General features: G+C 43.1%; 1 protein-coding gene across 6 annotated transcripts in view; it reads right to left on the bottom strand.

Annotated features, from left to right (window-relative positions):
* LDLRAD4 (low density lipoprotein receptor class A domain containing 4) overlaps positions 1-27,122 on the bottom strand; it is a 444,661-nt gene that overhangs the window by 39,825 nt on the left and 377,714 nt on the right. Inside the window, exon 1 of one of the 6 annotated variants that reach the window (XM_003276700.3) lies at positions 475-2,649. The exons of 4 other annotated variants lie outside the window; for them this stretch is intronic. In XM_003276700.3, the coding sequence (XP_003276748.1) occupies positions 475-544 (70 nt within the window). In that variant the 5' untranslated portion in view covers positions 545-2,649. Of the gene's footprint in view, positions 1-474; positions 2,650-27,122 lie in introns of those variants that run through there. One more of the 6 variants, XM_012506363.2, reaches the window with a different exon arrangement.

Raw genomic sequence — 27,122 nt, 5'->3', positions numbered from 1 at the left:
TTCTCCTTCCTAATAGCTCCTGTCACTACATGGATGACCTAAGAAAGTGTTCAATGAACCAGCCACATCCTGAGAAACACCTGTTCTTTAAAAAGCAGTTTTCAGCTCATGAGGGTGAAGAAAAAGGAACTATTAACAAGTAGCAGAATTTCCAGGAGAGGTCTCAGCCTCATATATAGACATTTGAAAAAAACAAAACTCCAAAGCAACAAACTGTGTACTCATGCATAACACCTCCAACAGGAACAAACTAATTCCAGGCTTGAAAGAAGATGAAAAAGCCTGACATGCATCTTCCTAAAGGGAGTCCCACCCGGAAATGTTCTGAGTTGACAGACCCCTCTTAGGTAGAAACAAACTTCTTGAGAAAGAGCTTCTCTTCTTCTCAACTCTGTCCTCAGACCAAACTCCAAGAAGAACCACAGCAAACCCGAAAGAGCATGCATCATCCACAGCAGTTCTTGGGAAATGTACCTTTTTTTAAGAACAGGTCTTTGAACTGAGCCTCCTTCAGTGTGCTGTTGTTCAGGTGGTCACTGGACATAATCAGGTCCTCTGCAAGTGGGAGTCCAACTGTGACGCAGCCCCCCCACGTTCAAAGCATCCCTTCAGCTTCCGGCAATCTCCTCTCCAGGCAGCTCAGAGCTGCAGTTATAGCTGGTGTGGGGTGTGGGAGAGTGTGTGAGCGTGGAGGGGGGGGTGTGTTTCTGTCTGCCTCGTTCACTCTCTCTCTACTGTATCAGCAGGGCCCACCCCAGGTGCTAGACTCAAATGCTGTGGCTCCGACCGCAGACTGTGGCTACCAATTATCAACTGCCATCAACAGAAACCAGGAGCTCTGCGGCAGGAAGCCGGCCGTGTCACCGAGCAGAGAATAAGTCCGGGGTCTCCGATCCTGAGACCAGCTGTACACCCAGGGCACTGCTGTTTACAGCAACGTCTATCAGTGAGCAGTCTGTACTTCTCTGGTTTGGCCTCACACCTGAACGTGTCACACTCACAGGCAAGCAGAACGCAGCTAGATGGCTCATCTTGTCACACTGCATTCAGTAATCTTTCCAATAGGCAAATATCAAACCAGTCCAGACAGAAAGGAGGAAATCTGCAAGTCTCACACAATACTCCTTCCCTTGATCTCTGCTGGAAGCTTTCAGTGTGGAAGGACTGGAGAGAGCGCTTACCAAGGCAGGACACGCGACAGGCAGGACGCTCACGTTAGGCTCGCGTGCTTCTCCCCTGCAGATCCGCTCCCAGAGCGTGCTCACCCGGCTGGGAGCACCCACAGCGTCCCTCAGGCTGCGAGCCAGGCTGTGGGCTGTCCTCTCCTGGTGCTCCCTCTCCACGTCCTCTAACTGATGGGAGCAGCTCCCAGCGGCTCTTGCCGCCGAGCTCTGGACTGGCAAGGGGTGAGGTCCTAACCACAGCAGGAAACACTGTGTGCTCCTCTCCCTCCAGCTCTCTCTTCCCTCTTGGCTCTCCCATTCCTTCCCTCTCCCTCTGCCTCACATCATTATTCCCCATGTATGGTAGCACAAAAACACCACAGAGACTCCTTCAAAGTCAGGATGCTCAATGTTCCTAGGCAGTTTTAGTTTATAAGGATCAGAAATTAGAGAAAAGAATCCCAGGCAATTCAAACATGAAAGCAGAGCTATGTCTCAGGAGGGCGCTTTCTCCTGGTTCATTTTGTTCAAGCACAGTCTCTTTTCCCCGAGGTCTAAACAGTTTGTTTCATCTGAGTGTAAAACATCTCCCGTGCATTCGGATGCCCCCAGGCTGTGTGAAGAAAATTCAGGGCAGGCTGCGAGTCTGTCTGTCGCAGTTTTCAGAGAAAATCACGGGGTGGCCGTGGTGGAAAGGGCAGCCTGCCATGGTAACGCTGCAAATAACCCCCGCCACAGGCACTGCCCGGAGCCCAGAATAGCCTTTGTTTTTCCTTATTTAGGGTAAATAGGAATGACATGTGGGCCATAACAATAGTTTTGGCTGTAGGAGGAGTTGTCAAAGCAAAACTAAACTCTGTTGGTTACTACCAGCGTTAGAAGCCAGGACAGTGACGTTAGCGGCCCGCCCTGCTGTCAGCCCGGGCACGTCACCTGGGGCATGACAGCAGGGACTGGGCCCTGATGTCACTGCAGGGTCCTCCAGGTGGGTAGAAGACATCACTTTCTCATGTTCTCATTTTTGGGGGCAGGGGCAGAAAAGCAACAGAAGAACCACCCAGAAGAGTTTCCAGAAGCTTCACGTGGATAAAAGGAAACAGAGAATTTCAGCAAGGAAAGTGACCGTTTATTAATATACAGCCGTGGGGAAGTCCGGATGGTATGATTCTTCCTGAGCAGTTTCCAAATTAAAAATGGAACTCCCCTCCCTGTGCCAGACTTTCCCTGACTTCTCAGAGTCACCCTGCTGGGTGAATGAAGAGGGAGTCACCCTCGGCAAGAGGCAGCTTCAGAAAGAATTAGAAGCTGCAGCCACTTCAAGCCGCCCCTCCCTGGCTACCAGCCCCCGTTGTCCCTGGAGCCCCGAGGCTCCGTGCCACCTGGGCCGGCACTTCCTGGTCAGGCTCAGTCACACGGTGGGTTTGCCCTCAAGCCAGGGCCTTAGTGAGGAGCGCTGTAGGCCACTGTACCTGTTTCTTAAAATTAGGGCTTTGTGGGGCGGGCACGGTGGCTCAAGCCTGTAATCCCAGCACTCTGGGAGGCCGAGGTGGGCGGATCACCTGAGGTCAAGAGTTCAAGACCAGCCTGGTCAACATGGTGAAACCCATCTCTACTAAAAATACAAAAATTAGCCGGGTGTGGTGGCACACGCCTGTGATCCCAGCTACTCGGGAGGCTGAGGCAGGAGAATTGCTTGAAACTGGGAGGCGGAGGTTTCCATGAGCCGAGATAGGGCCACTTCACTCCAGCCTGGGTGACAGAGTGAGACTCCGTCTCAAAAAAAAAAAAAAAAAAAAAAAAAATTAGGGCTTTGGTGAACTTCATGGAACTGGAAAAGTTCTTCTGTCCTTTGCTAATGGACATATTTGCATTTTGAAATGTTATAAATAGCCTGCTTTGGGGTTTAACATGATGTAAAATGAATATTTCATATATAAAAAAGGAAAATCAACTTTTTTTTTTTTTCATTTAACGGCCACCAGCTATTCCCCAGTGTCTCAACACACTTACTGTGTTTGGCTAGCTTCCCTGTCACTGGGCATCTTGGCCATGGGAGCCAATATTTTCTTGTCTTTTCTTTTTTTTTGATGTAGTCTCGCTGTGTCGCCCAGGCTGGAGTGCAGTGGCGAAATCTCTGATTACTGCAACCTCTGCCTCCCTGGTTCAAGTGATTCTCCCACCTCAGCTTCCTGAGTAGCTGGGATTACAGGCGTGCGCCAACACGCCAGGCTAATTTTTGTAATTTTTGTATTTTTAGTAGAGATGGGGCTTCACCATGTTGGCCAGGCTGTCCTGGAACTCCTGACTTCAAGTGACCCACCCACTTCGGCTTCTCAGAGTTCTGGGATTACAGGTGTGAGCCACCACACCCGGCCATGGAGCTGATCTTAATTAAGCTCCTTGACCACTCAGTTTAATGTTCTCACAGTTCAACCTGTTTAAAAACCACTTTCAAAACTTTTGACTTTATGAATGCAAGTTTACTTTGAAAACGTTGCCCACACCTAACATACACACACACACACACACACACACACACACACACACACACGCATAGCGAGTGCTCCTGTGGGTGTCTGGGGACATGGTGTAGAGTCTGTCTTGGTTTGTGTGGCTTAAACACAGGCACAGGGCCTCTCCCAGCCCCTGCTGAGGGGCTGTCTGGGCGGATGTACTAGATAGTGCTCTTGAGTTTTGTTTTTATTCCTTTTAAGCACCACCTGAAGATGGTGCTTCAGAAAGGAAGTTCCGAGGTCAAGTCGTGACTCAGGGTTCATGCCCTGATACACAGCTCACCCTGGCTGCATGACAGCACGTCCATCACTGGGAATTTTAGCTGAGAGCTGCCAATATTTCTTTTCTCTTCATTCAGAGAAAATGGCAGCACACATAGCAGAAGGGCATGGGAGAGGGAAGCCTGTGGAACACACAAATATGAAAGTGTAAAAACATTTGCATTTGGCACTCTCTCCTCCCTCATCATCTTTACATCGCAACTTTCACATAAGTACTCTGATGGCTATCACGTCTAATATGAGTTTTGTGCAGTCACCAACACATCTCAGAGCTTAGGAGGCATCTGTGTGGGCAGCAGCGGCCTTGAAAATGGAGCAAGGCAGGGACACCAAAGACTTTCACAAGAGTTTGTTGGTAGCAACAAGGACTTGAGACTCTAACGATAACTCTTCAAGGTTTCCTCTCTAAAGGTCTTCAGTTCATTAATCCATCTGACAAATATTTACCCGAGCGTTTACAGTCCTTAGGAGGAAACACACTGGACCTTCAGTGAAGTCCTACAGATAAGCGTTTCTGTGTGGCTGAGCTCGTCTTAGGTTCCATCTGCAGGTAGTTGCTTATTTAAGGAACCAAACAGGCTTTAAGGATCGGCTACCAGTTGAGACCTGCGTAGGACAAGCTAAGGTGGCTGGAACCTTGCTGTCCTGAATGGCCAAAAAGAGGCAGCCTAGGCCAGGGATTTGATTAGAGGTGATCAGCTGAGATTTCAGCTCTCATCCAGCCACTCCAAGTATGGTAAGTTAGTAGCTCAGCGGCTACTCAGAGCTCATTAGCTTCAGAAAAAAATTCCTGAGTGGTAAAGGGAGGCTCTGCTCTCCCAGAATCTGTATCTGTCATCTCTAAGCCCAGTTAGCATCTCACCCAGCCCTGGTCCCAGCCCCAGCTCTCACCCCCAGGGCTTCTCGGGGTGCCCCGCTGCCTCCCCCTCCAGCTACCTCCCCCTCCACAGCCTGCCCCACCATGGGTGCTTCACTCGCAATAGAAATTCTCGCAGATAAAGATCACTTGAAGAATTAGAAATACTGATCACCGTTCTAACTGGCGTGAGATGGTATCTCATTGTGGTTTTGATTTGCATTTCTCTAATGACCAGTGATGATGAGCTTTTTTTTTTTTTCATATGTTTGTTGGTTGCATAAATGTCTTCTTTTGAGAAGTGTCTGTTCATATTCTTCATCCACTTTTTGATGGGGTTGTTTTTCCTTTTACATTGTTGGTGGGAGTGTAAATTAGTTCAACCATTGTGGAAGACAGTGTGGCAATTCCTCAAGGATCTAGAACCAAAAATACCATTTGGCCCAGCAGTCCCATTACTGGGTATATACCCAAAGGATTATAAATCATTCTACTATAAAGACACTTGCACACATATGTTTATTGCAACATTATTTACAATAGCAAAGACTTGGAAAGAACCCGAACACCCATCAATGATAGACCAGGTAAAGAAAATATGGCACATATACACCATGGAATACTATGCAGCCATAAAAAAGATTGAGTTCATGTTCTTTGCACAGACATGGATGAAGCTGGAAACCATCATCCTCAGCAAACTAACAGAGGAACAGAAAACCAAACACTGCATGTTCTCACTCATAAGTGGGAGTTGAACAATGAGAACACATGGACACAGGGAGGGGAACATCACACAGTGGGGCCTGTTAGGGGCTGGGGGAGGCAAGGGGAGGAAGGGCAATTGGACAAATAACTAATGCATACAGGGCTTAAAACCTAGATAATGGGTTGACAGGTGCAGCAAACCACTATGACACATGTATACCTATGTAACAAACCTGCACATTCAGCACATGTATCCCAGAACTTAAAGTAAAATAAAATAATAAGAAAAAAAGAATTAGAAATACCTTTTCAATGGGAAGTTCTTCAGCATAAAGTTAGCATTTGTAAATATTCATAAAGATTTACTGCTATATGCAAGGCACTTTCAAGCACTACATATCTCTTATCTTCACGCCAACCCTGTGAGGCACATTTTTCTTACTACTTTACAGCTGGGGAAACTGAGGCTCAGAGAGGGCGAGTCTTTTGTCCAAGGGCAAACTGCTGGTGAGAGGCCAGCTAGGAGTTGGAGCCAGGACAGTCTAACTCTGACACTCCCACCCAGCCACCCACTCATTGTTTTGCTCAGTGGCAGCAGGCTCAGAATTAATTAGCCAACAGTCAACAAATGTAGCAACCATTGAAACTAACCAAAGGATGCCAGTGGACTGATGATGACTTACTTTGATTTTTTTACCCTGATTACCCGATTTTTTGGGGGCACTAAGGGGATGTGTTAACTTGCAAATCCATGTAAAAGATTCTACATCTCCACATGTTGCCACGAGGCTCTTGGAGCCATTTTATGTGTCTCGTCTGCCTGTTAATGCAGTTCTTGTTAAGAATCGATGGCTCTGTCCATTACAAATTCCCATTCTTTGAGGTTTACGACTATGCTATAAAATTTTGCTCTGAGATGAAATTTTCCACATAAAAATTAATCCCTGGAATTTGGCCTTTAGAAACAGTACATTTTAAGTCAGTTTGTTATGCTTAAACTCATGAATGAGGATTTTAAAAGAACACAAACTTTATGTTCCCACAGACTCAAAACATGGAAATAGTTTGATATTTGTGGACATTAGTCTATAACATGGAATAATCTTCTAGTGTATCCTTGGAGCTTAGAAAAACACAGCACAGAGACAGCTTTATGTAGAAACGCAAATGCTCTGCGTGTGCTCCCACCAGCTCTGTCGTCTGGTAGGAATGTTCACAAATATAAAAGTGTGTGACCCCATGGAGCTAGCAAGCCAATAATGCGGATTACAAATGTATTAAATAAATTAGTTCAGATTAAACAGCTTTAAAATAGCTTCCTAATACGCAAAAAGACTCCCTGAATTAGCAGATTTGAGTTTATCTTACACATTATCTATGCTACTAAGCGGAAAAAAGGAATTACTTATGAGTCCACATTTACGGTGGTATGGATTTTCATAATGGCTAAGCTACCTCCTAAGTGGGTTTGTGCCTGAAATTGCAGCTACCCTTCCAAGCCCCAGAAGAAAATGGGAGGCAGTATAAAGTTTTTATAGAGGCCAGTTAGAACCAACGTTGGGTTCCAACCCTGCCACCTGCGTTAGGTTGAGCTGGGTGCGTTTCCTCATCTATAAAATGAGGCTGAGAATACTTACTTCACAGGGTGGTCAGGAGGATGAAATAACACGTTCAACCCTCGCTCCTCAGAGTGTGGTCCACAGACCAGCAGCAGCAGCATCCCCTGGGAGCTTATGAGAAATGCGATCTTGAGCCCCGCCCAGACCTGCGGAACTGGAGCCTGCATGTAAACCAGATGCCCAGGCAAGTGATGTGCACGTCAGCATTTCAGAAGCCCTGCTCTACTCCAGACTCCTCACCTGGATGAAATGAGCAAGCCGGGGGCTTGGAGAAATCGTGGCGCGAGCATACCACCACAGGGACATGTGAGGGCTCTTATTTCTGCTAATTGTCATTCAACAATGATTTTAAAGAACAGTACTCAACCAGCAAGAGTTTGTGTGCACATGTAGGTAAAGCAGTAACACTGTCCTCCTGGGCATGGCAGGTGCTTCCTGCTGTCCTCCACTCTGTGCTGATGGGTCATGATTGATCTACCTGCACCTTTCAGGAGAACCAGAAGGAGTTAACAGTGTCATTAAGGTCCCCAAGAATGGCAAAGCTAGCTGGCTTATGTTAACAGAGACTCTGGGCTGGACACGGTGGCTCACACCTGTAACCCCAACACTTTGGGAGGCCAAGATAGGAGGACTGCTTGAGGCCAGGAGTTTGAGACACGCCTGGGCAACACAGTGAGACCACATCTTCAAAAAAAAAATTTAAAAATTAGCCAGGTGTGGTGGCACAGGCCTGTCATCCCAGTTACTCCGGAGGCTGAAGCAGGAGGATCACTTGAGCCCAGGAGGTCGAGAGTGCAGTGAACTGTGATTGTGCCAATGCACCCCAGCTTGCACAACAGAATGAGACCCTGTCTTATTAAAACAGAGGCTCTGGTGTTGAGACACTATTTCTAGAATATTTGGCATCCTTCTTAAAAACTCAAGAAGTCTTTCAGGATTTCTGGACACCATGTGTTAAGAGAACACTCTAATTCTGCGCTCTGGACAAACTCAAGTGCCAGGAGCAGACTTCTTGTAAAGACAGAATGATGAAGATGCCAAGCCTCCGTCCCTATGAGCCTGGCCCCGCTTTCTCTCTATCCCTGCCTCGGCCTTCCTGTTCCTCGAGAGAGCCAGATGCCAGGAAGAGAGTCCTGGCCCTTGAGCATTCTGGAAGCAGCACCTACTCCTGCCACATGTGTCCTGCCTGCCTGGTGGCTGCTGGCACGCCCCCAAATGTTTTTCAACAAGGCATACTGAGAGTGCCTTCAGAAAACTGCCAGTGTATCTTCTGGGTGGGAGGGTGTGAAGGAGGATAGAAATCTGCATATTTCAGGTGAAACATGTTTTTCCATAGAAAAACACACTGAATATTTCACTGTTTAAAATGCTTGATGTGGTCACTCAGGAAAATATTCAAATATATTACAATTTTCACTTTCATCCCCAAACTGGAAGGCTGAATAACTTTCGTAATTCATCTTATTTCTGGGTATACCACAGAAAATGAGGCTCGAGATGTTTATTAACTCAGGAGTTAGATACTGCTATTCTAGTTCTCAGTTTTTAACCCCATAAAAATTGTAACTGCCCCTTGAGAGACTGAAACCCCAGTTTCATTAGCTCCTTAATCCAGGCAAATGTCACGCCTTCTTGCACACATGCAGCATATGGCACACATAGGTGGTGCTCACGATGGTCCACGTTGTTGCCGAGTGACCGCACCCCTGGGGCCGTTATTCCCGTAGCTGTTAGGGCAGCGGGCCCGCACCTGTCCTAAGCGGTACATACTGTCATCTCTGCAGCTCCTCTCTGTCTTGCTTATAAACTGCAGGATGTGTCCAGGTAGCTCCAAGACCTTTAGCTTGGCCAAACCATTCATTTCTTCAAAAGTTGAGATAAAGTCAAGGCACATTCCAGGGTTTTTGTTTTATACTGGAGCATATACTAAGCCACATATCAGAGAAAGTACAGGCCAAAAATCCAAGCTAGTCCAAAGTCAACCTTGACATCAGATCTATATAACTATACTCTGTTTTCATCTTCAGCATTTAAGACCAGCCTGACACACAGATGCTGTGAAGACAAGAATTCATGGCTCTCCAGTGCCCGAGTGTTTTAGAAAATTCCAGCCTAGGGTTGATTCTCTTTGATGTCAGCTCCAGGGCTGCAGGCAGCAAACGCTAAGCGCTTACCATGTGCCGGCCACCACGATGCACTGCAGGAGACAAAGAGAGCCAGGAACCGCCCTTGTCCCTGCTGTCCCTACTTCACATCTCTAGCAAGGGCTAGTGGGGTTGTGAGGCCTGTGCAACTTGGTGCGGCACCCAGCAGCGTGCTCAGCGTGGAGTGGGTGACGGCACCAGGGAAGGATGTGCTGCAGGAGCACACAGGAGGGGTGCCTAACCGAAATACTGACAACAACTAACACTGAGATGGCGCTTCCTGTGGACCAGGCAGTGCTCCAGGGCACTCTAACTCATTCAAGTAGGCCATTTAATACTTACAACTATCATGAGATGGATTCTAGTTATTATCCCAATCTCACAGGTGAGAGAACAGAGGCACAGAAAGGTTAAGTAATTTGCCCAAAGTCACACAGCAGTAAGTGGCAATGCCAGGACCTGAACTAGGAAGACTGGCTCCAGAGCCTGTTCCTCACCACTGCATCAGGCCAACTCTAAATGTGGCCGATCCGAGGACCACCCTTCAGAAGGCTCCTAATCAACAAGTCCCATTTAAAAGGCTCAAGGAATGAATTTTACTTCTCTGAGACCAGGGCGCTGGGAAGTTCTGGAAGTGCATAGAGACCATTTAAGTGGACCATCAGGAAAGAACTTCTTCACACCTCAGGGAAGATGGTCCTAGAAACAGACTGTACCACCAGGCAATTTTCCTTTATGTTAAAGTAAACCTGTGTTCTGGAAATTTAAGGTTACTGTCTTTTATCCCTTTCCTTATCTTGGGCCCTAAAAAGATGAAGTTTCTGCTTCTGTACTAGAGTATAAAAAGGTACTTTAAAAACTTAAATATTTATAAAAATCAGAGTTTTCTAGAATAAAAGCTCCCTCAACACTTTTCTTTTTCACTGTTTTAAATTTGTTACGTCCACAGCCTTTCTTTTCTTTCTGACTGAAAACATCTAGCGATGTCCTCCCATTAAATATCCTCTCCAATAGGATTCCTTGGAACCTGTTCCAATGCTGAAAGCCATGATGTGCCTGAAGGGATTGCTCAGTTCAATATCTTACTTATTTGTGACTTGAAAAAGTACTAAAATGAAAAATTTTTACTTGTTTTTTAATTTCTAGTTTTTCTTCTTTTTATTTTTTAAATAAAAAATTAGGCCAGGCACAGTGGCTCACGCCTGTAATCCCAACACTTTGGGGGGTCAAGGTGGGCCGATCACTTGAGGTCAGAAGTTCGAGACCAGCCTGGCCAATATGTTGAAACCCAGACTCTACTAAAAATACAAAAATTGGTTAGAAATCGCTTGAACCCGGGAGGCGGAGGTTGCAGTGAGCTGAGACTGTGCCACTGCACTCCAGCCTGGGTGACAGAGTGAGACTCCATCTCAAAAAAGAAAAAAAAAATTAAATGCCATGGATTAAGAATGATGATGTCTATTAAAATTCCCCCCATCCCACCACCAATGATGATTCCCAAAGCAACCAATATACTGCTTTGGGAAAGATGTGGATTTGCAGTCAGATATCCTGGGTTGAAATTCTAACCCCTACTAAACTGTCTGATACTATCAAGTTCTTTTTTACTTTTAGTGTCAGGTTCAGGGGGTACATGTGCAGGTTTGATACAAGGTTATACTGCATGCTGCTGGGGCTTGTGCGTCTATTGATCTTGTCTCCCAGAGAGTGAGCATAATACCTGACAGGAAGTTTTTCAGCCCTTTCCCACCTCTCTCCCTCCTTCCTTTTGGAGTCCCCAGTTTCTATTGTTCTCATTTCTATGTCCATAAGTACCCAGTGCTTAGCTTCCATGTATAAGTGAGAAAATACTTATATTTACTTTTTCTGTTTCTGCATTAATTCACTTAGAATAATGGCCTCCAGCTGCATCCATGTTTCTGCAAAGGACATGATTTCGTTCTTTTTCACAGCCGTGTAGTACTTCATGGTGCGTATGTACCGCATTTTCTTCATCCACTGCTGACGGACATCTAGGTTGATTCCATGTCTTTGCTATTGTGAACAAGTGCTACAATAAATATACAGGTGCAAGTGTCTTTTTGGTAGACTGATTTATTTTCCTTTGGGCATATATCCAGTAGTGGGATTGCTGGGTGGAATGGTAGTTCTATTTTCAGTTCTTTGAGAAATCTCCAAACTGCATTCTATAGTGGCTGAACTAACTTGCATTTCCACCAAGAGTGTATAAGTGTTCCCTTTTCTTTTTCTTTTCTTTCTTTTTTTTTTTTTTTTCAGACGGAGTGTCGCTCTGTCGCCCAGGCTGGAGTGCAGTGGCACGATCAAGGCTCACTGCAAGCTCCGCCTCCCGGGTTCACGCCATTCTCCTGCCTCAGCCTCCCGAGTAGCTGGGGCTACAGGCGCCCGACACGACGCCCAGAAGTGTTCCCTTTTCTCTGCAGCCTCATCAACATCTATTATTTTTTGTCTTTTTAATAATAGCCATTCTGACTGCTGTGAGGTTTTGATTTGCATTTCTCTTATGGTTAGTGATGGTGAGCATTTTTTCCTATGTTTGTTGGTCACTTGTAAGTCTTCTTTTGAGAAGTGTTTGTTCATGTCCTTTGCCCAGTTTTTAGTGGGGTTATTTGTTTTATTCTCATTGATTTGTTTACATTCCTTATAGGTTTTGGATAAATGATCATTGTTAAATGCATTATAACATCAGATTTCTTCGTCTAAAATATTTCTACAGGGCTGACAAATGGAAACATGACAAACTTAGCTGTGAATGTGAGGCCCCTGGTTAACCAGAGATAATGGAGATGGATCAACTGGACTCTATGATGACATCTTGCCACCATGAAATGGACAGAAGCCAAAGGATTAGGAGAACAGGTGCCCATCCTCCCTAAAGGCCTGATAGTGCCTTTTATGCAGATAAGGAGAAACATGGTCTTGTTTTGATTAAAAATGACCTTAATTAAGTCTGTTATTCTCAACATAGTAAATACCCACAGCAGGAAAGCAAATACAGTAAAATAGAGGGTTAATAATAAAAATGTAGAGTCCTCATAGAAGGAATGCTATTCTGGCAGAAACACATCTAATTTTGGTTATACAAATAAAAGTAATTTTAAAAAAATTTACAAGCTTAGAAATGGTAATACTGCAAATACCTTTACAATTTTGTTTCCTATAATATACCTTACAGAAAAGTTTTCCAAACCAGTCTATCACCATTCATCCTCTGAGAGGCAGAAATCCTGGCCAAGGTTGCCTGCAGGGTGGCAATTTGGTCACACATGCTCTTCTTGGTGATTTTTAGCTCAAACCGACAAAACAGCAAATGGTGAACCTTGATCAGACTCCAGCTGAATGCCTTGGAAGTCTTAGGCTACAGATTCTGTCTGCTGTCATTATGCCTGGAACATTTTAGCTTTAGTGCCTCTTGATGTGGTCGGATGCTGGTCAGGAGACCCAGGGTCTAGTGCCACCTCTCCTGCTAGCTGAAAGTGACATCTTGAGTCACACAGCTGTGCAGTCCTCGCATGTCTCATTTCATTGCTAGGACCAAACCAATGTCTTGCACACTGCAGTCCAAGTCCTTCAAGTCTCACCCTAAGGATTCTTAAAATACCTGCGCTCCACATGTTCTATTATTTATTTAATATTGATTTTAAACTGGACTTCAATTAATTTGTTTTTTAAAAAATTTAACCTCTAAGTAACAATATCCATAAAATCACAGGCCTGATATGCTAGAGATTTTAAATAAAACATTTGAGGCAAGCATATTATTAAAAATTGTATAATAAAATTACAAGCATAGTGGTATGTTCCTATAGTTTCAGCTACCTGAGAGGCTAAGGCAAGAGGATTGCTTCAGTTGCTCAGGAGTTTGAGACCAGACTGGTCAATATAGTGAGACCCTGTCTCTATTTTTAAAAGATATATAATAAAATCCAAAACAATCTTTAATGTTATTTATAGAATATAAAGATAATTTTCTTTCTTTTGCTCATTTAAAAGAAATGTTTGCTGTATAATTTAGTTTCAATTAGTAAGAAAAACATGATTTATCCACATATATATTGTGTTTGAAACTTTAACACAGTTAAAATATAATATAGGAGACTCACGGCAGGGTGCGGTGGCTCACGCCTGTAATCCCAGCATTATGGGAGGCCAAGACAGGTGGATCACGAGGTCAGGAGATCGAGACCATCCTGGCTAACACGGTGAAACCCCATCTCTACTAAAAATACAAAAAAATTAGCCAGGTGTGGTGGCGGGTGCCTGTAGTCCTAGCCACTCAGGAGGCTGAGGCAGGAGAATGGCATGAAACCGGGAAGTGGAGCTTGCAGTGAGCCGAGATCATGCCACTGCACTCCATCCTGGGTGACTGAGCGAGACTCTGTCTCAAAAAAAAAAAAAAAAAAAAAAAATAGGAGACTCAAAGAATAATGAGCTGAGAAGTTCCACAGACTCACTTGCCAGGAAAACAACCATAATTGGTGAAATTATGTAAAAGAGTAACCATTTTGAGTCTCTGAAAATTGTCCAAGGGAATTTCAGCAGATTAATAAATATCTTGTTTCAAGAAAATCTATTAAATCTCTTACTTCCATTGTAAGAACAGTGAGAGTCTGTGGCACTTGAGCCACAACCCACTCCTTCCCTCTCCCTTCCCCTGTTCAGCACAGGGAAGATCTACACTGAGTGGGTGTGGCAAAAAACAAGAGTTTCCTCTCTCCCCACTTCCCAACAAAGCCTATGGCATCTCCAGTGAAAGGCAAGCATCAGCACGTCCCTGTTGCAGAGGTTAAATTACAGGTGAATGCAGTCAAGAGGCCATAGGCTTCCTATTACCACTTGGCCTTCCTTGTTCTACCCCTTCTCCCCCCCCCACTCTTAGGGCAGAAGATCTATCCAAGGAATGGCAGGCTAATGATAGCATGGTCCCAACTGCTCTTAGCCCAGTTCATTCACAGGGTGGAAATTCCATGTAAGGAGAGGCAAGCTGAAAAGACCAGCGGCTACTACCTCTACCCAGTGTCCTGCCCATCCTGCCCATAAAGTTGAGGAGGGCTCACTCAGAGAAGTGAGCTAATATCCCCACTCCAGCTGTGGAGCATCACCTCAGAGATTTTGCCCAGAGTGTACAGGCAGGCCATAAGAACAAAGAGTTCCAAAGCTCTGCTACCAAAAACTTACTTTATTTAGAACTGTATATAAGGAAGCTCAAGTGTAAGGGTGCTTTCAAAAACAGTAGAAATTTTGGTAGTAAGAAATTGAGAGGAGGCTAGTAGCTCTTTGAGAGTGACAAGCTTAACTCTAGGTCAGCAATTTTACAGAGAATCAGAGAAAGAGACAGTTAAGAAGAACCTTTCTGGGGTCAGAACAAACCTCAAAGGCTAGATTCAAAAATGACCCCTGCAAAGGGGCCTGAATTTAGTTGGATCAGACTCTGTAGTATTTATGCCCCAGGTAAAGAGGAAAACAATAAAGCAATTAGCCAGCAATTAGTGGAAACTAACAGCTGGGTGTGATACCAACTAAGACAGACAGCTTGACAGAAATATGAAGCAAAGAAACAAAGAGAGCTCTGCTAAAATCACTGCCATCCCAGGGTGACTGTGCCATATCCAAGGCTGTGCCCTCTGAGGAGTGACATCAGAGGCTTCACATTGCAAGGAAAACAGACTTTAATAAAATAGTCCAATGAAGCTACTAAATAAACAAGAAAACAACAAGAAGTTCTGGGGAGGAGGAGAAAATCAGTATCTAGAGGAGTTAGTACAATATATTATCAAAATGTCCAGTTTTCAGTAACGAAAAATGAGACAAGCAAAGGAAAGTGCGACACATACACAGGAAATAAATCAGGCAATAGAAACTACCTGTGGGAGGGCCCAGATATCCAGCTTAACAAAAATTTCACAATAGCCATTACAAATATGTTCAAAGAAATCAAGGAAACAATGATTAAAGAAGCAAAGCAAGGTAAAATGGCAATGTTGCATCAAACAGAAAATATCAATAAAGAAATAGAATTATCTGTGAAAAAACCAAATGGAATGCCTGGTGTTGAAAATACAATAACCAAAATAAAAAATTCACTAGAACTTAACAGTAGATCTAAACTGACATAAGAGAGATTTAGCAAACTTATAGATTGATAAAGACTGTGCACTCTGAGTAACAGAAAAATGATTGAAGAGAAACAAGTAGAGCCTTAGATAAAAACACAAGACATTATTAATCACACCAACATACACATTATAGGAATACCACAGGAAGGAAGAGAGAGAGAGAGAGAGAGAGAGAGAGAGAGAGAGAGAGAAATGAGCAGAAACAAAAATCCAAAGAATAATGGCTGAAAATGTACTAAAGTTATTGAAAAAGTTAATCTATACACTCAGGAATTACAACAAACTCCAAATAGGATAAATTCAAAGAGACCAAAAAACAGGCACATCATGGTAAAAATGCTGACAGCCAAACCAAGGAAAATAGTAACAGACAAATGACTCATCATTTACAAGATAACCCTATTAACAACTGACTTCTCATCAGAAACAATTAAAGCCAGAAGACAATGGGATGACATATTTGATATGCTGAAATTTATTTTAAAAGACTGTGAACCAAGAATTTTATATCCAGCAAAACTATCTCTCAGAAGTTAAGACTAAATAAAGACCTTCCTAGATAAACAAAAACTGAAAGACTGTTGCTAGTAGACTCACTTAAGAAATACAAAAGGAATTTCTTTAGGTTGAAAGCAAGTAACCCCAGACAGTAATTAGAATCTCCATGAACAAAGAGCTCCAGGAAAGATAACTGCATAATGATAAAAGATAGTGTAAATGTACATTTCTTCTTCTTTCTTCTCTTAATTAACTTAAAAGGCAATTGTTTAAAACAAATATATGCATAAGTAATTGTGCCACTGGCCCAATAACATGTAGAAATGTAATCTATTTCATGATGAAAACACAGAGGAGGTGAGTAGGAGCAAAGCTGTACTAGGCAAAGAGAATGGTACCAGATGATAACTCAAATCCACAGGAACAAATGAAGAGAACTAGAAAACGTAAATTAGAAAGCTAATACAAGACATGCTATAAATAGATGCTTGTTCTCATCTCTTCTTTCAAATTCTTTAAAAGACATAAAGTGACACAAAGTAACAATTATAACAATGTACTGTTAGGTTTGTAACATAGAGAGCTAATGTGTATAACAACAAGAGCACAAACAAAGAGAAAACAGCTATACTGGAGTAAAATTATATATATATCTTACACTAGAATTTAGTGGAAATCTTAAGTAGATTCTGACAAGTTATATGTGTTAAGCTTGAGAGCAACCACAATTCACAACAGCAAAGAGTTGGAACCAACCCAAATGTCCAACAACGATAGACTGGATTAAGAAAATATGGCACATATACACCATGGAATACTATGCAGCCATAAAAAATGATGAGTTCATGTCCTTTGTAGGGACATGGATGAAACTGGAAAACATCATTCTCAGTAAACTATCGCAAGGACAAAAAACCAAACACCGCATGTTCTCACTCACAGGTGGGAATTGAACAATGGGAACTCATGGACACAGGAAGGGGAACATCACACTCCGGGGACTGTTGTGGGGTTGGGGGAGCGAGGAGGGACAGCATTAGGAGATATACCTAATGCTAAATGACGAGTTAATGGGTGCAGGAAATCAACATGGCACATGGATACATATGTAACAAACCTGCACATTGTGCACATGTACCCTAAAACCTAAAGTATAATAATAATAAAAAAAAGAAAGAAAATAACTTAAAGCAGTATAGAGGAATAGAGGAAGAAAAAAAGATGAGACATACAGGAAACAAAAAGTAAGGTGGCAAATGCCAATCAAACTACATCAATAAGATTACATAAGAGTGAAATGAACAAAAGGCAGAGACTGTCAGAATGGATAAGAGAACAAGATTTAACCATATGCTATGTATAGAAAATAATTTAGAATCAAAGATAGCAATAGGTTGAAAGTAAAAAAAATGGAAAAAGGTACACAAACAACAGTCATAAGAAAACTGGTGTGACCATACTAATATTAGATAAAACAGACTTCAGAACAAAAAAAGTTACAAGTCAATAAAAGACATTTAATAATGACAAAGAGTTCATTCCATCAGAAAGAATGAGCAGTTACACACATATATACATCCAACAATAAACTTCCAAAATACATGAAGCAAAAACTGACAGAATTGAAAGGAGAAACAGACAACTTAAGAATAATAGTGGATACCATAATACTCCACATTCAATAATAGATAAAACAACATGGCAGAGGATCGACAAGGAAATAGAAGACTTAAACACAGTACAAGCCAAATAAACCTAACAGATGGACCCCTATAGAACACTCTAGTCTACAACAGTAGAACATGACATTCTGAAGGACAGACCATATGCCAGGCCATGAAACAAAATAATTGAAATCACCCAATATATACTCTATGATTAAAATACAATAACACTAGAAATCATAACAGAAAGAAAACTGGAGAATTCAAAAATTCACAAATATGTAAACAATAAACAACATACACACTAAAAAAAAACACATAGATTCGGCTGGGTGTGGTGGCTTATGCCTGTAGTCTCAGCACTTTGGGGGGCCAAGGCGGGAGGCTGGCTTAAGCCTGGGAGTTTGAGACCAGTCTGGGCAATATAGTGAGACCTCATCTCAAAAACAAAACAAAATACCCTAAAACAAAAAAAGAACAACCCATGGGTCAACGATGGAATAACAAGGAAATTTCTCCCCCAAAAGGAAATCTAGAAAATACTCTGAGATGAAGGCAAATAAAAGCAAAACATACCAAAACTTGTGGGATACAGCTATAGGAGTACTCTAAAGGAAATTTATAGCTGTAAAAGCCTACATTAAGAAAGAAGAAAGATATCAAATTAATAACCTAATCTTCTATAAGAAGACACTGGACCAAAAGGAATAAATTAAACCAAAATCAAGAAAAAAAGAAGGAAATAACAAAGATTACAGTAATAAAATAGAGAATAGAAAAATAGAGAAAATCAACATAATTTGGTTCTTGGAAAAGATAGAAAAAATTAAGAAATCTTTAGTAGACTGACATAGGAAAAAAAGACCACTAAAATTAGGAGTGAAAGGGGCAATATTATTATCAGCCTTACAATGATACAAATGACTATAACGGAATATTATGAGCAACTGTATGCCAACAGATTAGATATGAAATGAAAACAATTTCTAGAAAGGCACAAATGACCAAAACTAAATCAAGAAGAAATAACAAATCTCAATAGACCTGTAACAAGTAAAGAGATTGAATTAGTAACTTTAAAACTTCCCAGGAAATAAAAGCCCAGACCAAGATGGCTTTACAGGTAAATTTTACCAAATATTTAAAGAAGAATTAATACTAATTCTCCACCAATCCCTCCAGAAAATTTCTTTTTGGAGAAGACAACACTTCCCCACTCATTCTAGTATGACTATGATTATCATTTTGGAATGCTTCTTACTAGTATTTCTTTTTTTCTTTTTTTTTTTTTTGAGATGGAGTCTTGTTCTGTCACCCAGGCTGGAGCACAGTGGCATGATCTCAGCTCACTGCAACCTCCACCTTCCGGGTTCAAGCGACTCTTGTGCCTCAGCCACCCAAGTAACTGGGACTACAGGAATGCACCTCCATGCCCGGTTAATTTTTATATTTTTAGTAGGGATGGCTTTCACCATGCTGGCCTTAAGTGATCCGTCCGCCTTGGCCTTCAAAGTGCTGGGATTTCAGGCAAGCATTACCACACCCGGCCCCTCACTAGTATTTCAGCATTAATGTTCCCTCTTTAACCAGTGCTTATTTATGAGTATACACAAACAACATTTCCTGGCATAAGAACAAGTTGAACCCATAGTGGAATCCCTACAGTGGCAGACAGTGTCAGCTGAGAGTGACAGACCAACGGAGGGAAAAGCCACAAGCCATCTCCTCTAAGCTCCACTGCCATCACCTGAGCTCATGGCACACACCTGCTCTGCCTCTAAGAGAGGTGCTGCTCTTCACATCACTACTCTGGAGACACCAACCCCACCAGCACGTTAAGCTCTCTGGGACCTCAAGACACATGTGTATAAAATGCAGTTGCATGTGTGTGCGTGTGTATGAATATATGCAAATATTACATGAGGATAGTGATGGAAAATCAGGATGTAAGAAAGTTTTGGAGGAAAATAAAATTTAAAAAATGCTGCCCAGCTGGGTGTGGTGATGTGCACTTGTACTCCCAGGTACTCTGGAGTCTGAGGTGGGAGGACTGCTTGAGCCCAGGAGGTCAAGGCTGTAGTGTGCTATGATCACACTTGTACATAGCTACTTCACTCCAGCCTGGAAAACATAGACAGACCCTATCTCTAAAATAAGTCAACAAACAAACAGGGAGGAGGGTAGGAAGGAGAGCTGTTATAAAGTACGCTTATATGCAGTCCCAGCTACTTAGGAGGCTGAGGCAGGATTGTGTAAGTTCAGGAGTTCAAGACCAGCCTGGGCCACATAGCAAGCCCCTATCTCATAGCTAGCTAGCTAGATAGATAGACAGATACATAAATAGGATGGATGGATGGATGGATGGATGGATGGATGGATGGATGGATAGACAGACAGACAGACAGACAGACAGACAGACAGACAGACAGACAAAGTAAATAAACAAAATAGAAAATAGCCTGCCCAATGTTCACATCCCGATACGCCACAGGTCAAACACTCCTAGGTTCAGACTGAAGTTCTCTTCAGAGTCTCCTCTGTAACTAATACTGTGGAAAGCACCGCGAGGAAAGGACAGGAAGACAAATCCACGCCCAGGTCAGCTTGCAAAAAGCTAACAATCTTGCTGGAGAAACAAGACTGTTTTTGTTTTTTGGTTTTTTTTTTTTAAGACCCAGTCTCTCTCTGTTGCCCAGGCTAGAGTGTAATGGCGCGATCTTGGCTCACTGCAGCCTCTGTCTTCTGGATTCAAGTGATTCTTCTGCCTCAGCCTCCTCAGTAGCTGGGATTACAGGCACACACCACCATGTCCGGCTAATTTATGTATTTTTAGTAGAGTCAGGGTTTCACCATGTTGGCCAGGCGGGTCTCGAATGCATGACCTCAAGTGATCTGCCCGCCTCGGCCTCCCAAAGTGCTGGGATTACAGGCATGAGCCACTGTGTCCGGCCAAGACTGGATTTTTTAAAAAACAATTAAAAATATAAAACAATATTATTTTGCAAATAGTACTTTGTAAATTTAAGAATGCACTCTCTAGAACCTCATTTGACACAATCAGGTTTCAAAAGTGAGGCTCAGATACTAAATGCTTAAGAATTGCTTGAAACTGAATTGCTCCACAAAGTTTTGGTCTCTTTCCACTCCCTTTCCAACTGGGAACTACAATTTATAGAAGGAATTACAAATTCCTTCTAAAATATTTCTAGGTTATCTACAAATTATATTTTTTTCATATTGGGTTTCCAAGAGTTAAATGAAACATTAAAAACTTAAGGGAGCACAACATTGATTATCCCTCCTTGGATAAATCATACCTACAACTTTTATTGTGAAAGGTTTGTCCTTAAAAGGGTTAAAAGCCTGGTTGACTACATAGAACCAGGCTTATCGAATTTAAAGTAATATTTCCTACACACTCTACCAATAATAATCATTCTTTGGCCTACACAGATCTTTTCATGTGGCTACATAAGACAAGTCATTCACTTTCCTTATCATAATGCTACCCCCTTTTTCTGGCCTTCAGAGGGAAGACAGGAAGGAAGTTGGACAGTATTTTCTAAAGCATGGGTTGCAATCTATTAGGACAGTCAACTTAGCAGACTGCAACCAGTTTTAAAAGAAAGAACAGAATAGGAAATATCTGAGTGAGCACAGTAAAGATAGGTATTGTGAGACATTTTTGTTGTCATAATACGTGTGTATTTATATTGGGTTATGATGCAAGATGCATTTCTCACTGTGGGTCAGGGTTTAAAAAGTTTGAAAGCCACTGGTTGAAAAAGTTAACGAGATACTCAAATATATCATTCCTTCCTATTCAACAAGGTAAAACCACCTTCTTACACAAAACTCAATTCTGTATTGGGAACAAACCAGCAATACACTAGTGAAGATCTTTCAAGGTCGAAGGTTATAATTCAGAAGGTGACATATGTACACCTTTGGCTCTGTCTGAGGACCCAGGGTGACGTCCTTGTGGTTGAATGAGCTGAGCTGGAACCTGACACCCTGTCTGTAAATTGTGTGACTGAATGTCACATAATCTTCCTTAGCCCCAGTTTCCTCATCTATAAAATGTTATGATTACCCCCAAATGCCCTAACAATGTTATAACAATTAAATCAAACAATCCATGTGCATGTGGCATATAATTAAAAAGTGTGCATTATTTTTTATTGGCCTCACGTACAAGTGACCGCTTAGTTCTACACTGGCTCCATGCCTCACAATCCTGGAATTCCACTGCATGTATTGTTCAGAGCAGTGATTCTTAACTGGCTGCACATTGCATCCAATCTGCAGTATTTTATTTTACCAATACCAATACCTAGGTTTCATTTCAGGCTAACTAAATCAGAAGGAGGTAGACCTAGTATCTGTTAACTTTAAAACTCCCCAGATGATTTTAGTAGGCAAGGTTAAGAATCACTATTTTAGACTGGGTTACTACTGATTGTTTTCTTTATTTTTAACATTCTGTCTACTGTCTTCCTCTCTCGAGAATAAACAGGCAGACACACACACACACACAGACACATACACACATACACACACATCTCTTTGGAATACATCCCTTCATGTTGCAGCTGACTTCAGGAAGAAAGAAAAATCAAATGTAGACTTAATCTCTTCATTCCTATTCTAACTACCTGGTGATATTAAATATGAAACTCAAAAACTCTTTGAAAGCAAACCAGTTTCTACAATAACAGTCTTCAATTTAGACAAATCATTACTTTTGACATTCTTAAGGAATCCCCAAGAGTTTTTATTTATATGGCTTTATTTTAAGAGAGAGAAGACACAGAATTCTCTCAGCAAGCAAACTGAGCGCAAGATTTGGGCTCTGTCTTTCTGCTTTCAGAGACTGTAATTGTTCAAGGACAATAAAACAGCCTCAAAACTCCCTGATCAAAAGCAACTAAAACCCATATGTGATACTGGGTTAGGATCTCCTGCTCCTTTTAATTCATACTTCAAGAAACATCTGAAGACAAAGAGTAGCAGGAATTCCAGGGAGAACACAAGCACCAGCCTCAAGGGCACCAACTCATGCCACTGCTTCCTCCTTTCCATCTGATGATAATGAGACCTCTGAATTAGAAATAATAAATTGGTCTTTCAAATTACTTTTGCACATAAGATGCTTTACAAATGTAAAACCCCAAACCAGACTCAATCTCCAGTGCAATTTGATCAGTAAGCTTTCCTGAGCTTTTAATGCGTTTCCAGGTCCAGCAGGTACAGAATGAATCAGTCAAGGGCAGGGAGCTCCTTGGGTCTTGAGGCTAATCACGCACAAGAAACAGATGTAGCCTTGTCAGCCAGAACTTGGTTTTGGGTTAAATTGTTTGCAGAGATCAGAAATGCTGCAGATTTGAAGAGGAAAAGACACCAGTGAGGACTGTGTTGGACAGAGAAGGTGTTGCAGCAGAGGTGGCCTTCGGGAGCTGCAGGGCCGTGTACATTCTGAACACAGTCACAGGCGCACAAGAAGTGGCATGCTCACATGCACCATGTTTCTGATTTGGGGCCATTTGATTTTCTGCTACGTATGAGTGGGCTCTCCATGTGCAGGCACACACAACACATGCGTATACACACACACGCACACACACACTTACCCCCCCACATACACATACCAACACACACACATCCCTATCTCCCCCACACTCCACATGCACACACATATATACACACCTATCCCCTCTCACATGCACACACTTATACCCACACACCTTCCCATACACAAACCCCTACTCACACCTCCTTCCCCCATACTCCATATGCACACATGCGTACCCACACACATGCACACCCACACACATGCAGTCACACCCATGCACACTCACACCCATGCACATGCACAGCCACACAGTGCGCACTCACACACATGCACACCCATGCACATGCACACCCACACACATGCACACCCACACACATGCACAGCCACACACATACACACCCACACACATGCAGTCACACACTTGCACTCACACCCATGCACATGCAGAGCCACACAGTGCGCACTCACACACATGCACACCCATGCACATGCACAGCCACACACGCACACCCACACACATGCACACCCATGCACATGCACAGCCACATATGTGCGCACCCACACACGCAGCCACACACAGGCACACCCACTCGCACATCCAATGCCTGCCGTGTCTTTCCCCACTGGCTTTCGTGACTCAGATTGCAGGGCAGGCCCAGCACCCCTGGATCAGAGACCCCATCTGCCTGTCACTCCTTGGGCCCCTCCATTCCCTCCCTGCATTCACCTCTTCTGGGCGTCATAACCTCTCAACACCTCTTTCCCTTTCCTCCCAAGCCCTCTTCTCCCTTCTCTGAGCCGCTTCTCTCCTTTTGACTTTCCTTTCTTTCTGACTTCACCATCTGAAGAGTGTCAGGCCCTGTCAAGCAAACTGGGCCATACCTAAGGGGACGCTGGGGAACCATGCCTGAGGGACCCAGCCTGGGGGAAAGGTGGGAGTCCAAGGCCACAGGGCTGCAGGTCTCATCCAGGGCTGACTCCTGTGTAAGGGGACACAGTTGCAGGCCACAGCCATCCCAGGAACACACCAGCGAGGCTCCCAGAAAAGCCATGGTGATGGGAGCAGAAACCCTGGTCAAGAAATAAGAAGCAACTCCTGCAGACTCTCCCTGGGTCTCCACGGAGGATTTGCAAACGAAAATGAACAGCTGAAGCCTCCCTAGGTAAAAGTCAGTGCGCCATGGGGCCCCACGTACACAGACCGAGAGCCCACACAGAAAAGGCAGCTTGCAGTGGCATCCAGCCATCATTTCACCTGCCTTCTCCCATCACAGTTTGGGGGCAGGAACCGACCACAGAAGAAAAAAGATGGCAAGCTGGGCGTGCTGGCTCATTTCTGTAATTCCAGCACTTCAGGAGGCTGAGGTGGGTGGATCACTTGAAGCCAGGAGTTCAAGACCAGCCTGGCCAACATGGCAAAACCTCATCTCTACTGAAAATGAACAAAAATAGCTGGGCATGGTGGTGCAATCCTGTAGTCCCAGCTACTCGGAAGGCTGAGGCAGGAGAATCATTTGAGCCTGGGAGGCAGAGGTTACAATGAACCAAGATAGCGCCACTGCACTCCAGCCTGGGCGACAGAGCGAGACTCTGTCTCAAAAAAAAAGAAAAAAGAAAAGAAAAAAGAAAAAAAGAAAAGAAAAAAGAAAAAAAGAAAAGGAAAAAGATGGCAGAGTGCTGGATGATTCCGCAGAGCTTTCTGAGTGAGCACACGGCTGAACGGGTGCATCACGAAATGTAAATTTTGCTGGACTGTAGGATTAGGGAAGCCACTTTCTCTGAAACAAGGTCAAGATAGTTTTAAGAAACTAGCGGTGACATGAGTGGATTGTGTCGACAGCACAAGAACAATTCAATCCTAGGAACACAGAGGCCAAAAAGTGTTTTCAGAAATGGAAGCTGTGTACAAAAACACCTGGCGAGTAGCAGAGGGAGAAAAGGAACTTGCTGTACCTTCGCTTGGTGAGGTAACAACTAGAGACCCTAAAAAAAAAAAATGCTAAGGGCAAGGGAGGAAAGTGAAATGTAAAAAATAATGAATCATTTTGATCATATATTTTAAAATACATTCCTTAATGAAGCCCCATCTCTAAATTTATTTGTAACATTTCACTGAAAAAAGATAAAATTCCAAACATTTTCAGAAAATGAAGAAATCAATAGATTCATTTCCCAGCCTTCAAATGTGTTATTTTATGTATAAATCTCTGTGTAAAAAAGTGTCACTCCCACTGGTTCATTCAGAATAGAGAGGCTCAAGATGAAATTATTGAAAAGGAGAAGGAGAAGAAAGCCTCTCCCAAGCAGGTGCTAGAGAAGCCACAGGCCCCTTACCCACTCACAGTGAGACCACTTAGAGCATACATGTCATCAGCTTTCAGCTTCAAGCCAAAATAATTCTGTCTTTTCACAGTATTTTCACAAAGCTTCTCAATGGGACAGGAGGACACAGAAATTATTCTTCCGAGAATGTTTTTTTTTTTTCCGATATGAATAATGTCAGCACCACATCCTCTATAGGAACCAAGAAAATGGTGCGACTCATACAAAAACGCTTTCTGGATTCCAGATGCAGGGTGTTCCAGAAGTCTAAAATAAAGAAATTGTTGGCAACGCAGAGAAACAGCCATCCAATTTATATGAAAGATATTCAAGATCAGCTACCAGCTATTACTACATAAACTTATTTGAGGACTAACTTTTCAAGATTGAAAGTGACCTCCCCACTTTTTGTAGACATTCTAAAGCTAAGGAAATAAACAAAGGATTGGATACCAGTAAGCAGGATTGTGAATGAGCAAAGGCTCAATCATAAACAACAGTCCTAAAAATTGGAGAAAAATAGCCCCACTGGGACAGTGGCCCAGAAGGGATCAGAGGACCCACAAGTCTATGCAAGGCCCAGCCATCCAAGAGAGAGGTTAGTCTGCAAAACCTACTATCATGTGTCTATTGGAGGTGAGAAAGAGGTCTGCCTTATAAGGAAAAGCAAGTAATTGAAATTGTCTAAGCCTGTATGTCTTGAAGATTCCACTCTATGAAATGAAGTGTGGATGTGGGAATAAGCAGTTCTTCCACTCAGCAGGCATGCGGGCTGAGGGTGACTGGGGTCCTTTCCGTGAGGGAATCTGACAGATCGACTGTTCTCGGTAAAGGCCAAGGCAGGGTGGTTCTGGGATTTCCCTGCTTCTAGCACAGTACCTGGCATCTGGTAAGGGCTCAGTATTTACAAAATAAATGAGAGTGAGACTGTCTAACATGGAGAGAGTTCTGGAATGCAATGCCTAGGGCAGGGGTTCTCAAAGTGTGGTTGCTAGAACAGCAGCATCAGCATCACCTGGGAATCTGTTAGAAATGCAAATTTTCAGGTCCACCCAGATCTACTGGGAGCTCTGGGCATGAGGCCAGCAGTCTGGGTTTTATAGAGCCCTCTAGGAGATTCTGATGCATGTTAGAGTTTGAGAACCCTCTGACCCAGGGAAGCGGTGGTGTTTCAAGAGTGGAAACCTCCAAGAAGAAAATGAATACACATGTAATATTTTGATATTGCCAGCTTCCTAGGAAATCTGATTTCTCTGGGTCTCTGACTCCCGGGACTTGGAACTCCCAACCCCTTTTTTCTTTGCAAGTAGATACAGTGTGATGTTACAGGGGTGCATACACATACTGATCCCCCTATTTCTTTTCCTTTTTTTTTTTAGATTCAGAGTCTCACTCTGTCACCAGAGCTGGCTGCGACCTCTGCCTCCCAGGCAGCCTCCTGATATGTGGGATTACAGGTGCGTGCCACCATGCCTGGCTAATTCTTGTATTTTTGTAGAGACGGGATTTTGCCACGTTGGCTAGGCTGGGGTCTCGAACTTCTGACCTTAAGTGATCTGCCTACCTTGGCCTCTCAACGATTCCCCCCTAATTTTTAAGGTATCCAGATTGTTTTGAGATTGACTTGCCTTAAAGTCAGATCCTTGT

This window comes from Nomascus leucogenys, chromosome 4 (assembly GCF_006542625.1).
Source record: "Nomascus leucogenys isolate Asia chromosome 4, Asia_NLE_v1, whole genome shotgun sequence".
In the NCBI taxonomy this organism is placed as follows: domain Eukaryota; kingdom Metazoa; phylum Chordata; class Mammalia; order Primates; family Hylobatidae; genus Nomascus; species Nomascus leucogenys.
This window is presented reverse-complemented; position numbering and strand designations above follow the sequence as displayed.